The sequence below is a fragment of the Cyanistes caeruleus genome, chromosome 11 (genome assembly GCF_971803275.1).
Source record: "Cyanistes caeruleus chromosome 11, bCyaCae1.hap1.1, whole genome shotgun sequence".
Lineage (NCBI taxonomy): Eukaryota > Metazoa > Chordata > Aves > Passeriformes > Paridae > Cyanistes > Cyanistes caeruleus.
In genome coordinates, this window is record NC_141711.1 from 15,114,044 (window position 1) to 15,124,737 (window position 10,694).

At 58.7% G+C, this 10,694-nt stretch overlaps 1 protein-coding gene across 7 annotated transcripts in view; it reads left to right on the forward strand.

Annotated features, from left to right (window-relative positions):
- STAB1 (stabilin 1) overlaps nucleotides 1-9,298 on the forward strand; it is a 52,671-nt gene extending 43,373 nt beyond the window's left edge. For 3 of the 7 annotated variants that reach the window (XM_086845549.1, XM_086845548.1, XM_086845551.1), the window contains 20 exons: nucleotides 302-361; nucleotides 462-638; nucleotides 1,149-1,235; nucleotides 1,711-1,857; nucleotides 2,029-2,094; nucleotides 2,609-2,834; nucleotides 3,471-3,620; nucleotides 4,214-4,318; nucleotides 4,767-4,874; nucleotides 5,036-5,229; nucleotides 5,843-5,987; nucleotides 6,409-6,542; nucleotides 6,851-7,016; nucleotides 7,239-7,345; nucleotides 7,556-7,675; nucleotides 8,059-8,211; nucleotides 8,332-8,451; nucleotides 8,629-8,775; nucleotides 8,968-9,129; nucleotides 9,205-9,298. In XM_086845549.1, coding sequence (XP_086701675.1) covers nucleotides 302-361; nucleotides 462-638; nucleotides 1,149-1,235; nucleotides 1,711-1,857; nucleotides 2,029-2,094; nucleotides 2,609-2,834; nucleotides 3,471-3,620; nucleotides 4,214-4,318; nucleotides 4,767-4,874; nucleotides 5,036-5,229; nucleotides 5,843-5,987; nucleotides 6,409-6,542; nucleotides 6,851-7,016; nucleotides 7,239-7,345; nucleotides 7,556-7,675; nucleotides 8,059-8,211; nucleotides 8,332-8,451; nucleotides 8,629-8,775; nucleotides 8,968-9,129; nucleotides 9,205-9,255 — 2,625 coding nt within the window. In that variant the 3' untranslated portion in view covers nucleotides 9,256-9,298. Of the gene's footprint in view, nucleotides 1-301; nucleotides 362-461; nucleotides 639-1,148; nucleotides 1,236-1,710; nucleotides 1,858-2,028; nucleotides 2,095-2,608; nucleotides 2,835-3,470; nucleotides 3,621-4,213; nucleotides 4,499-4,766; nucleotides 4,875-5,035; nucleotides 5,230-5,842; nucleotides 5,988-6,408; nucleotides 6,543-6,850; nucleotides 7,017-7,238; nucleotides 7,346-7,555; nucleotides 7,676-8,058; nucleotides 8,212-8,276; nucleotides 8,452-8,628; nucleotides 8,776-8,967; nucleotides 9,130-9,204 lie in introns of those variants that run through there. The other 4 variants (XR_015274854.1, XM_086845550.1, XR_015274855.1 and 1 more) reach the window with 4 other exon arrangements.
- Nucleotides 9,299-10,694: the final 1,396 nt, after the last annotated feature.

Consider the following 10,694-nt stretch of genomic DNA (forward strand, 5'->3'; position numbering starts at 1 on the left):
AAGCAAGCTTTAGGGGCTTATAGAGCCTGCATTTTACAGAATATAACACATTTTCTGTGCTGCACAACAGAGTGCTGGAATTCATCCCAGCTCCTGCCAGAGCAGTGTCTATCCAGGATGAATCAGAAAAGTGGTGGCTGCTGAATGCCAGCCCTTTCCAGGCCAAATCATCAGCATGATGATGACAGAGATAAACTTGTGTTTACCTACTGTAGTTGTTGCCTGTCTGGTTTCTCCCCTGCATTGCTGGTCCTGGGTGCAGACCCCTTGGCGTCAGTTGTTTCCTTTCCTCCCCCTGCAGCGGAACATCACGGACGTGGCCGAGGCCTTTGGGTACAGCATTTACAGCAAGCTGCTGCAGGTGAGCCTCTGCCCCTGCTGCTCTGGGGGAGTGCTGTGTGCCTGTGCACGCTCAGCATGGGCTCAGGGCTTTCCCTTTGTGTCCCCGTGCTCTTGGGCAGGACGCGGAGCTGCTGCCGCTGCTCGCTGACCCCGCGCACAGACCCTTCACGCTGCTCTGGCCCACGGACGCCGCCTTCAGCACCCTCCCGGAGAGCCGGCAGAAGTTCCTGTACCGCAGGGAGCACCGGGACGTGCTGGCCTCCTACCTCAAAGCACACATCATCAGGGACACAAAGGTAAATGTGACAGACAAAGGTAAATGTGACAGCATGCAGGCTTGTAGCTGCCAGGGCCACATGAGGTGCCACTGTCTGCCAAGGCTGTGTCAGAGTGACCTTGCCAAATGTTTTGCTGACATAGAACACACACGCATCAGTTGTCTTGAGGAGACCCAAAGCTGTCTGAACATTTGAGGCACCTACAGTGAACCTCTGGTGGCTGAGCTGAAACCTTCTGTCATCAGCTTCTGGAGAGCTGCAAGGCTCACAAACAGGCTCTTGTGTACAGGGGTAGGAATGAGGAGAGTGTCCAGCTGAGCAAAGCCAGGCCTTGCTTTATCACACTGGCCTCTCACTATGCAGCAATCTGGGACTAACCCAGCACTGCTGTGCCTCCCACACCAGCTTCAGGGACTGCCACATCATATCCCTCCAAGACTGGCCACTGATGCCTGTCCTCATCATGGATGAAAATGAACTGCCAGTTTTTCCAGTCTCTCCTTCACATTCTTCTTTTTCCCCTCTTAGATTGCTGCTGGTAACGTGCCCCAGGTTGAAACCATACGGACCATGCATGGCTCCACCATCTCATTCAGCTGCAGCAAAGCCCATGTGGTGAGTGTTGGTGATTCCAGGTTTGGCTTCCCATGGAGCAAGTGTCCCTGGGCATGGCCACGGCGGCTGGTGCTTCTGGCAGGGAGTGAACACAGAGCTGGGGTGTTTGCAGGCTGGGACACCCCCTTGCCTGGCTACAGCTGGGCTGTAAAGGGGCACAAGGCGTGGCCAGCTGGCAGGGAAGTACAGAGATGTGTGGTACTTGCACATGAATGTCACAATGACCTGGCTGCAAAACCAACCCAGTGGTGCCACAAGCTTTAGAGAGCATGTGCTGCATGGACAGAGGCCATTCCCAGAATAGGTGGCTGTGAAAAGTGTTAAGTGGGAAGGATGGTCAAGGATGTGTGCACAGAGATTTTGGAGTTCTTGGGGTGATGAAGAAGCCATGGCAGTCAAAACTGAGCAACTTTTGGGTGGTACAGCCAGGATGTAGGATGTGCCAGAATCACAAGTTGCTTTCTTCCTCTGCTAGGGGGAGATTCTGGTGGGGGATGGCGATGCCACCATCATCCAGAGGCACATGGAGTTCAATGGGGGCATTGCTTATGGCATTGACAGACTGTTGGAGCCACCGGATCTGGGATCTCGGTGCGACGAGTTCACCTTTGTTGAGCTGCAGGTAAGCACCTGTGATGAGGTGAATGAAGATCTGGGCCACCCGTGCAGCCTCGTGCCTGGGAAGAGGGATGTCTGGAGCGCTTTGCTGCTCTTCCTTGGCAAATCTCTGAGCAGCCAAGAGAGGCAGCAGCAAGAATTGAGTTGTTGTGAGGTTTCTTTCTCCCCTCCACAGGCATCTACAGAGAGCTGCGGACTCTGTGGCTTTGAGCCACCCTGCCCTGCTGGCTCCGTTCAACGGGTAAAGCTCACAGCTTTGTCACCAGGGAGGCCCATTAGGGCACTGATGACAGCACCCATGTGCCTCTCATGTTCTAGCAGCAAAATGAAGGCCCACCTGCATGTGGCAAGCCCTTGGCACAGTCACATGGTCCATGCCTTGCCCCAAGTCATGCAGGAGCTGGGCTGCAAAATATGGGGTCCAGTGGTCTTTGCTTGGTCAGTCCTGTGTGACACAGGGGTCCCTCCAACAGCACTGCAGGTGGCTCTGGATGCTTTATAGCAAAAGAGCTCAGCCTGGGAGTGGCTCAGGGATCCCACGGTGAGCAGCCTTGGGAGGCAGTGGCTCTACCCCATTCTCTGCTGGCTTCTGGCATGTCCCTGAAGTTCCTCTTGAGGCTGCATTGTCACCAGCCCCAGCACGTTAGGAAGCCTTTGTTACTTGTCATAAAACTGAATGTATGGCACAAGAAAAGTCAAGGTGAGTTGTGAGTGCCCAGTGTGGCAAACTCTGTGTTCTGCCTGTTTCCTCACAGGGGGAAACCAAACGCTGCTACTATTACGGAAACCAACTGCTGAGGAACACCTTCCTGTTCCACCGCAACTCCCTGCTGCGGCCGGCGTGGCCGCACGCCCCCTGGGACCCCTTCAGGAGACACTTCTCTTCCAGGGGGCCTCTGAGACGAGGCTGCAGGAGGAGCTGCGTTTCCAGCCAGTGGGTCCCGCAGTGCTGTGCCAACCACTATGGCCGGGACTGTCGGGGTAAGAGCCAGGCCCCGCTGTCCTGCCCAGCCCTGTCCCCTGCGGGCAGGTGGCATTGCTGGTTCAGCACATCCGACATCCATGAGTGTGCCCCCTGGAGAAGGGTGGGAAAAACCCCAGACAGGGAGCCCCAGCCTGTAGAGTGTGCAGGAAGCAATACCGTGGGATTATAACAGGGATTATCACCTTTCCTTGGAGAATATCTTGTCTCTGTGGGGAGCCCTGGGCACAGGGCTGCTGGGGGTGGCTGTAGACATTTCAGTCACCTCTAGGTGTTGCCAATGCTCAACCATTCCCTGGCATCTGCCCTCTGTGCCATGGACAGCTCTCATGTCCTTGGGAGAGTCTGCTGTTAATGCTGGGCAGGACAGCACAGACCCGGCATATCACAGGGGCTCTTCCCAGGCTGGAAGCTGTGCCAAATTTGTCCCTCCTGCCCCCATTCCTAAGTTTTCCTGTCATGAGATGTCCCCAGCACTCAGTCCTCAAGCTGCTGAGCTGTCTGTGGTCCGAGCACCTCGTGAGCAGCAGCTCAGGGGCACCTGGTGTGTGGGGTCTGTGGGGGCCAGCGGGTGGCTCCCCTCCAGCACAGGGTCCCTTTGTCACCAGAGCCTCACTAAGGTGCCCCATTTGCAGCATGCCCAGGAGGGCTGGAGGCACCGTGCAACAGCCGTGGGACCTGCGATGACAAAATCAGCGGCTCAGGGATCTGCAACTGCAGCCAGGAGTTCATCGGGACGGGCTGCGAGCTTTGTGCGCCCGGCAGATACGGCCCGGAATGCCGAGGTACTGGGCAGCAGCACAGAGGGGCTGTGCAGGGGCTGTGGCACAGGAGGCTGCAAAACAGGGGGAGGTGCTGGGCTGACCCCCTTCAGCCCATGGCTGATAAGGCCACAGGGTCAAAGACCCCCTCCTCGTTTGTCAAGCACAGCTGAGAGCCCCAGTTTGGGAGAAAATATTTCACTGTACTGTGAACTGTGGGACACAGAAGTTGTGATGAACCCTGTACAGAAAGAGCATCACCTGGGACATGCTCAGCAGGCACCTGTGCCCATGGGAAGCAAAAGCAAAGTGAGGGAAAAGAGAGTCCTCCATCTTCCCATCCCAAACTGAGCCTCATGGGGTCTCAAGGAATGTTTCAGAGTGAGAAACACATTCCAGAAATGCCCAGGGGAGAGGAGTGATGGGGTATTGTGGGTGCAGAGGCTTCTCTTCCTCTGTGAAGGGCATGTGTGACAGGGGCCAGGACTGGCAGGAAGGGATGTGTCAGGTTGCTGTGCCCACCCTCACACCTGCCTACAATGCCACATTTCTGCCACGTGGCTGTCCCAGGGCCTTTCCACCAAGGCATGAATGCTGTGTTTGTTCATTCATCACAGAGTGCAACTGTACTGAGAACGGTGTGTGCAATGGAGGCCTGCACGGCGATGGCTTCTGCTTCTGTGCCGAGGGCTGGACTGGGGACCGCTGTGAAATCAGACTGGGTGAGGGATGCTCAGCAATTCCTGGGGCCCACCTGCTATTCCCTGGGACCTGCTGCCACACGGCTGCTTTCCCAGGAGCTGGGTAGCTCAAGCAGCTGTTCAGAAATATCTCCAAAAAGGAGCTCTCAGTTGTGAGGCTCCCAAGATCTGCCACATGCTGTTAAATTTCACAAGGGTTGGGGTGGTGAGGAAGAGGCGGAGGAGAAAAGCTCTACTGGATCGTGAACAAGTCCCTGAGCTCAAAGATGCTCCAAGAAGCAGGCTGAGGTGAAGATCTGCGGTGTGTTTGATGGAGTAACAAACCTCCGTGCTTGTGCAAGGCACCTGTAGAAGAAAACGGGGGGAGGGAGAGAGGTGGGAGCAGGTGTCCTGGGGCAGAGGCTGCTGGTGGCAGGCGTGCCCCTGTCACAGCCCTGCGGTCACTGAGCCGGGTGTGTTCTGGTTTCAGTGGTGACACCCACCTGCTCCCCGCCGTGCCATGCCCAGGCCGCCTGCCGCGCCGGCAACCTCTGCGAGTGCGACCTGCACTACGAGGGGGACGGGAGAACCTGCTCAGGTACCGGGCTGCGCCGGAGGGTGGGAAGCGGACAGGAGGGCGGGACAGCAGGTGACCGTGTGCCGATGGCCATGTTGGGGTGGCAGCTGGCAGGACAGCCGGGCTGACCCCCAGGACATCTCATGAGATGGTTTAGTTAACCCAGGACTTCCCTCCCGCAGTAATCGACATGTGCGGCCTGGACAACGGGGGCTGTGCCAGGCACGCACAGTGCTCACAAGCGGGTGTGAACGTGTCCTGCGCCTGCTCCCCCGGCTACAGAGGTGACGGCTACATCTGCGAGCCCATCGACCGCTGTGCCGACGGCAGGAACGGGGACTGCAGCGAGCACGCCCACTGCATCAGCACCGGCCCGGTGAGAGCGGCCCCTAGGGCCGGGGACAAAGCGTGCCTGGGAGAACCGCCCAGCTGGGTGCCCTTGGACAGCCATGGGACAGTGTCCCTCCTGCTGCAGTCCCCTGCCCCTCCTCTCCGGTGCTGTGCTCATCCTGCGGGTGTTTCCCACCAGGCAGGGCCTGTGCTGCTGGGATACTTCTGGGGATGTTATGCTGAGGCCGCTCTTCCCCACTCCTCTGTCTAAGGAGCAAAACCTGTGTCAGTTGTGTCGTTCCTGGGCTGTTTTGCGGGCTCCTGGATGGTCCTTCAAGGACAGTGCTGGCCGTTTTTGCAGAAGAACCAAAGCTGATCACCACAGGCCAGAAGATGGGACTGGGAGCATGGTGTAGTCTAAGAGTCAGGAGCCAAAGCTTAGCTCAAAACAAACAGCACATGCCAAGGACTCGATGTGACATTGCTTGGGTGTGGGGGTAGGACAGACCATGTGGCCTTTCACAGCTCTGTCACAGCTGAGCCCAGCAGGCTGTAGAGACTTTCTGAAGGCTCAATCCCATCTCCACAAGGATGCAAGGATCCCCAGCTGGCATCTGTGTTTGCACTAACACAATTGCCACCCTTCCCTTGTGCTGCAGAACGAGCGGCGCTGTGAGTGCAAGCAGGGCTACGTCGGTGATGGGATCCAGTGCCTGGAACAGGTCGTGCCCCCCACGGACCGGTGCCTGGAAGACAACGGGCAGTGCCATCGAGAGGCCATCTGCACTGACCTGCACTTCCATGGTGAGTGTGCTCCACCCTGCAGGGCCAGGGATGGTGTTCCATGGAGAGGCCACATTCCCTCCTCCTTCACCTTTGGCCTGGAGCTCCCCTCAGGAGAGCTGGAGGGTGGGATGGCCAAGGGGGACAGGGACTCATCTCTGTAGCTTGGTGTGGGTTTCACATATCCCTTTTCCCTACCTGTCATATTGGGAGGGTGAGCCATCCTTGTCTGCTCCCATGTGACACGAGATGACATCTGGTGGCAGTGGCTCCTGTGTGGAAGTTGAGAAGCTCAGAGGAAGCCTCTCCCTCCCTTGTGCCTTGTCCACGTGCTACCTTCCTTGGCAGTGCTGCCCACGGTCACACAGGGACCTGCGTGGCTGCTCAGGGAGGTGGCTCAGTGTGTCCTGTACTGATGCTCCTGGGCTTTGGTATTTTGCAGATAAGACCATGGGTGTGTTTCACCTGCAGTCACCCCGAAAGAAGTATGACTTCACTTATGAGCAGGCTCAGGCAGCCTGTGCTGCAGAAGGTGCTTCCCTGGCCACATTCCAGCAGCTGGCAGCAGCGCAGCAGGTCAGGGCAGGGGTGGCTCTGTCCCCTCGTGGGGCTGGGACAGGCCATGCATCTCCCAGGGCCCGGGCCAGCCGATATGTGGGTGGGTGGCCTCTCATCCCCTCAGCAAGGCCCTGTTTGCTCTATCTACATGCATGAAACAAAAGGGCTGGTGGGCCTTGCCAGTCGCACTGGGATGGGACTTGTGACCCTGCCCAACACTTTGGGTGTTGGGGGTATGTTGGATGAGGCACAGTGGGAAAGTTCATTGAGGTGGAAAACTTGTGGCACAGCTATTTTTAATCTAATTGTTGGTTTTCCTCTTCTAGATGGGATTCCATCTGTGCTTGGTGGGTTGGCTGGACAATGGCACAGCTGGATACCCCACAGCCTACCCCAACCCCAGCTGCGGGTCCAGCCGTGTGGGCATTGTGGACTACGGCTCCCGAAGCAACCTGAGCGAGACCTGGGATGCGTTCTGCTACCAGGAGAAGGGTGAGTGGTGCCAGCACTTTTCCTGGGGACAGTCCTGTCGGGCACAAGAGCTGTGTCAGGACAGCAGGGAGGAAATTGCCCTGGAGCATGAGGGCAAGTGGGCACACCCCCTCTCCCCATGCCCATGTGCAGAGGGAGTGTGATGAGGGTATCCAGAAATCAAAAGGTGGTTGGTGCAGCCAGCACTGGAGAGTTCAGTCACACCCTGATGTTCCTTTGCAGATGTGACCTGCACGTGCCGTGATGGGTTTGTGGGAGATGGGTACTGGTGCAGCGGGAAACTGCCTGATGTGCTCGCAGACCAGGAACGCTTCTCCACCTTCTATTCCGTAAGCAGTGCTCTCCGTTCTGCAGGAGCAGCAAGGCAGAGGGAGGGATCAGCTGGAGCAGGGAGGAGTTGGGGTTTGGTCTGTGGGCAAGGTAGAGGTTACAGACACAGAGGGGGTCTCTTTCCAGGGCTGGGGGGTTCCTGGCTGGGAAAGGTGATGGCCTTGTGCTGCAGCAGTGTGCTGATGGGGAAGATCTTCTGTCTCTTCTAGATGTTGCTCAGTTTTGCCAATGACACAGAAGAAGGATTGGATTTTTTCATGTATTTGTCTGATGTCTCTGCTCCCAAAACACTCTTTGCTCCTTTGAATTCTGGCTTTGCAGACAATGAGGTAAGCAAGCAGGGATAAACTATCAGAGCCCCAGACAAGAGCAGGTGTCACCAAAGCTAGCATGACAGCATGCAATAGTCTGGGGAAGGAGGAGGATTGTGGGTCAAAGAGGACCAGAGGATTGGAGGTCTCTAGTCCAACCATTCCCTCAGAAGAGCCATTTAGGTCAGGATGCTCAGAGCCTTCTCCAGCGGAGCTTTGACAATCCTAAGGGTGGCAAACCCCCTTTGCTCTGCACAGTCATTCTGTGCCGTGTTATCCCTGAATGGAGCTGCCTGTGGCCATGGAGAGAGTGTGGGCTTGGCTGGGAGGCTGCACAGCAGCAGGGAAAGGGACAGAGCAGTTCATCCATTTCTCACCCCTGTGCACTGGTGCTTATTCAGACACTGACAGGGGAAGAACTGAAGCTCCACGTGTCAACCAGCAATGTCATCCTCTTCAGCTTCAACCTCACAACGGGCACCATCATCCCATCCCAGTCAGGATACGACCTCCATGTATCAGACCTCCCAGCGAGCAACAGTACAGAGCACTCAGTAGGTTTAGCCTTGGCAGAGGGCAAAACAAGCCGCAAGTTTTCACCACATCTCTTTTGAGACAGGGAATGATGGGGAGCCTCTCTGGGCAGGTGACATCATCTGTGTCCTGTGCTGTAGGAGGCCAAGGGGATCAATGACACCATGGTTGTGGAGTGGGACATCGTAGCTTTCAATGGCATCATTCATGTGATAGCAGAACCATTGAGGATCCCACCGCCCGTTGTTCACCTTGGCCAGGTGAGTCCGGGGTATGAACGGGGGTGACATCAGGCCTGGGGATGATGTGGCAGAGTCATCCCAAGAACTGGCTTTGTCCTTTGCTCTCTGGCACGGCTCATTTTGGGAGGGCTGCTCCCGCTGGGGAGCAGCAGCAGCAGGGGCGGTGCCGTGACGGGGCCGCTGTTTTCGGCACAGGTGAACGGTGCGGCGCAGGGCTCGGGCTCCGTGACCACGGGAACCTTGTCAGCTCTGTGCTTCGCGCTGGCGCTGGCTGCGGGTGCCGGCGCCGCCTACTACTGCGTGAGGAGGCGGCGGCAGCAGGGGCAGTTCGGCTACTATCAGGTACGGGCGAGCTGGGGAGCGGGACGGGGGACGAGGGCGGTGGATGCAGCCGGGGGGTCGGGCGGATCGGCCCGGGCAGGTGCGGGGGTCCCGGTGGGGGATTCGGGGTCCGGGTGGCTGCACGTGAGGGGCACAGAGTGTGCGGGGAGTGCCCCGGAGCCGCAGCCCGGCCCACCGCCGCTCCCGTTGCAGGCCGATCTCCGCGGGGACGAGGAGCAGGAGGAGGAGGAGGAGGCGCGGCCCCGGCCGGAGCACTCGGGCCCGCGCGCCGCCAGGCCCCGCCCGCAGCGGCCGCTCGTGGCCATCCCCAACCCGCTGTACGGCGGCCACGCCCCCGACTACGAACTGCTGCACGTGAGCCACGCCCCGCCCCTGCCCCGCCCCTGCCCGCCCCCGTTCCGCCCCCCTGACGCCGCTGTCTCCCCGCAGGACCCGCCCCTGGCGGACGCCGGCACCGACCCCAGCTGGTTCCCGCAGTGACCCCGCGCGGCCCCCACCGCGGGAAATAAACAGCTCAGCGCCACCGGCTGTGCCCGCGCCTGCCTCGCCGCCCCGGCCTCCCACCGCCCGCCCCGCCGGTACCGGCCGCCCCCAGCAGGTGCGAGCTCCAGCCCCTTCTCGCCCCCACCCAGGGCCTGTCATGGCCCCTGTGCCTGCGCAAGCCTCCAGCACCCAGGGCCGTACGGCCCTCAGTGTTCATGTGCGGCATCCCCCGCGGCCGGCCGGGCCTCGCTCCTGTGCCCTCACACCGCCCCATGGCCAGGCAGGGGTCACGGCAGTCACCCCAAACACCCTTTCCGGGTGGCCCCTGCCTGCAAGGGCAGCACCTGCCCCGTGCTGAAGGCCTCGGCCTCTCTCTGGCCGATGCCCACCCCGGCTTCGGCCCAGGCTGCCTTTGGTCGTGCCCCCAGGACAGGCAGAGAGCGGGTTAGTCAGTTAGTAACACATGCTGCGGACGTTTATTGAGCTACACACTAGACACAGCACAAAGACAAGTGGCACATGCACCTACTGCAGGTGTTTGATTAGAGCAGCCATGTTAACAGATTGTCTAAGCCACTGAGTCGAGAACAAGGCATCTTGAAAGTGTGCAACAGGCTGGCACATGGCACAAACACAAGGCAGTGACACATAAGTGACAGACTGACAGGCCAGCCTGGCACAGCACTGAGGAGGAACATGCAGGAGAAAAGAGTGTGTCTGTGTGTGTCTGTGTGCGTGTGACTCACTGAGGGTTCTGACACACACAGTGCCTTTCTCTGAGACACAGGTCCTGGCACAGGGTCCTCCACACCACCCTGATTCCTCTTCCTTGGCTGCCCCGCACTGACAGCCCTTAAAGCCACCACCACAGCCCAGTGCTCACAAGCCCCTGGTGCCTGCCCCTCTGCTCAGCTCCAGCTCCCTCCAAACCCACAGCCCTTACCCATGCACTAGTCACTCGTTCACCTCTGTGCCTGCTCTCTGCCAGGCCCTCCTTTCTCTGTTCACGCTCTCATCTCTGTCACTTCAACACCGACTGTCCCTGAGCAAGCTGGCACTGTCACCGTTGTTGCCAGCTGCAAATGGTGCAGCAGTGAGGGGAGAAGGAAGACCAAGGCAACCACTATCACTACCCTTCATCCTACAGCCATCACTTCCCCCACACCAACCAGCCTTCTGAGGGCATGAGCTCCTGTCTCTTAGGGCCAAGCAGTATCAATGGCACAAACTCCCAACACCCCCTCTCCATCTCACCTGCCCTCTACCCCTCCCCAACACCCGGCATGGCCCTGGGGCAGTCTGAAGCCTGGACAGGAGCAGCAAGGCCCTGAGCCAGGTGCAGAGCCACTTTCTGCACCTCCCATCCTAAATCGGCTCTCACCTTCCTGGGCCTCCTGCCTGTCACCCTTGCCCCATCCTATAGACTCTGGTGTCAC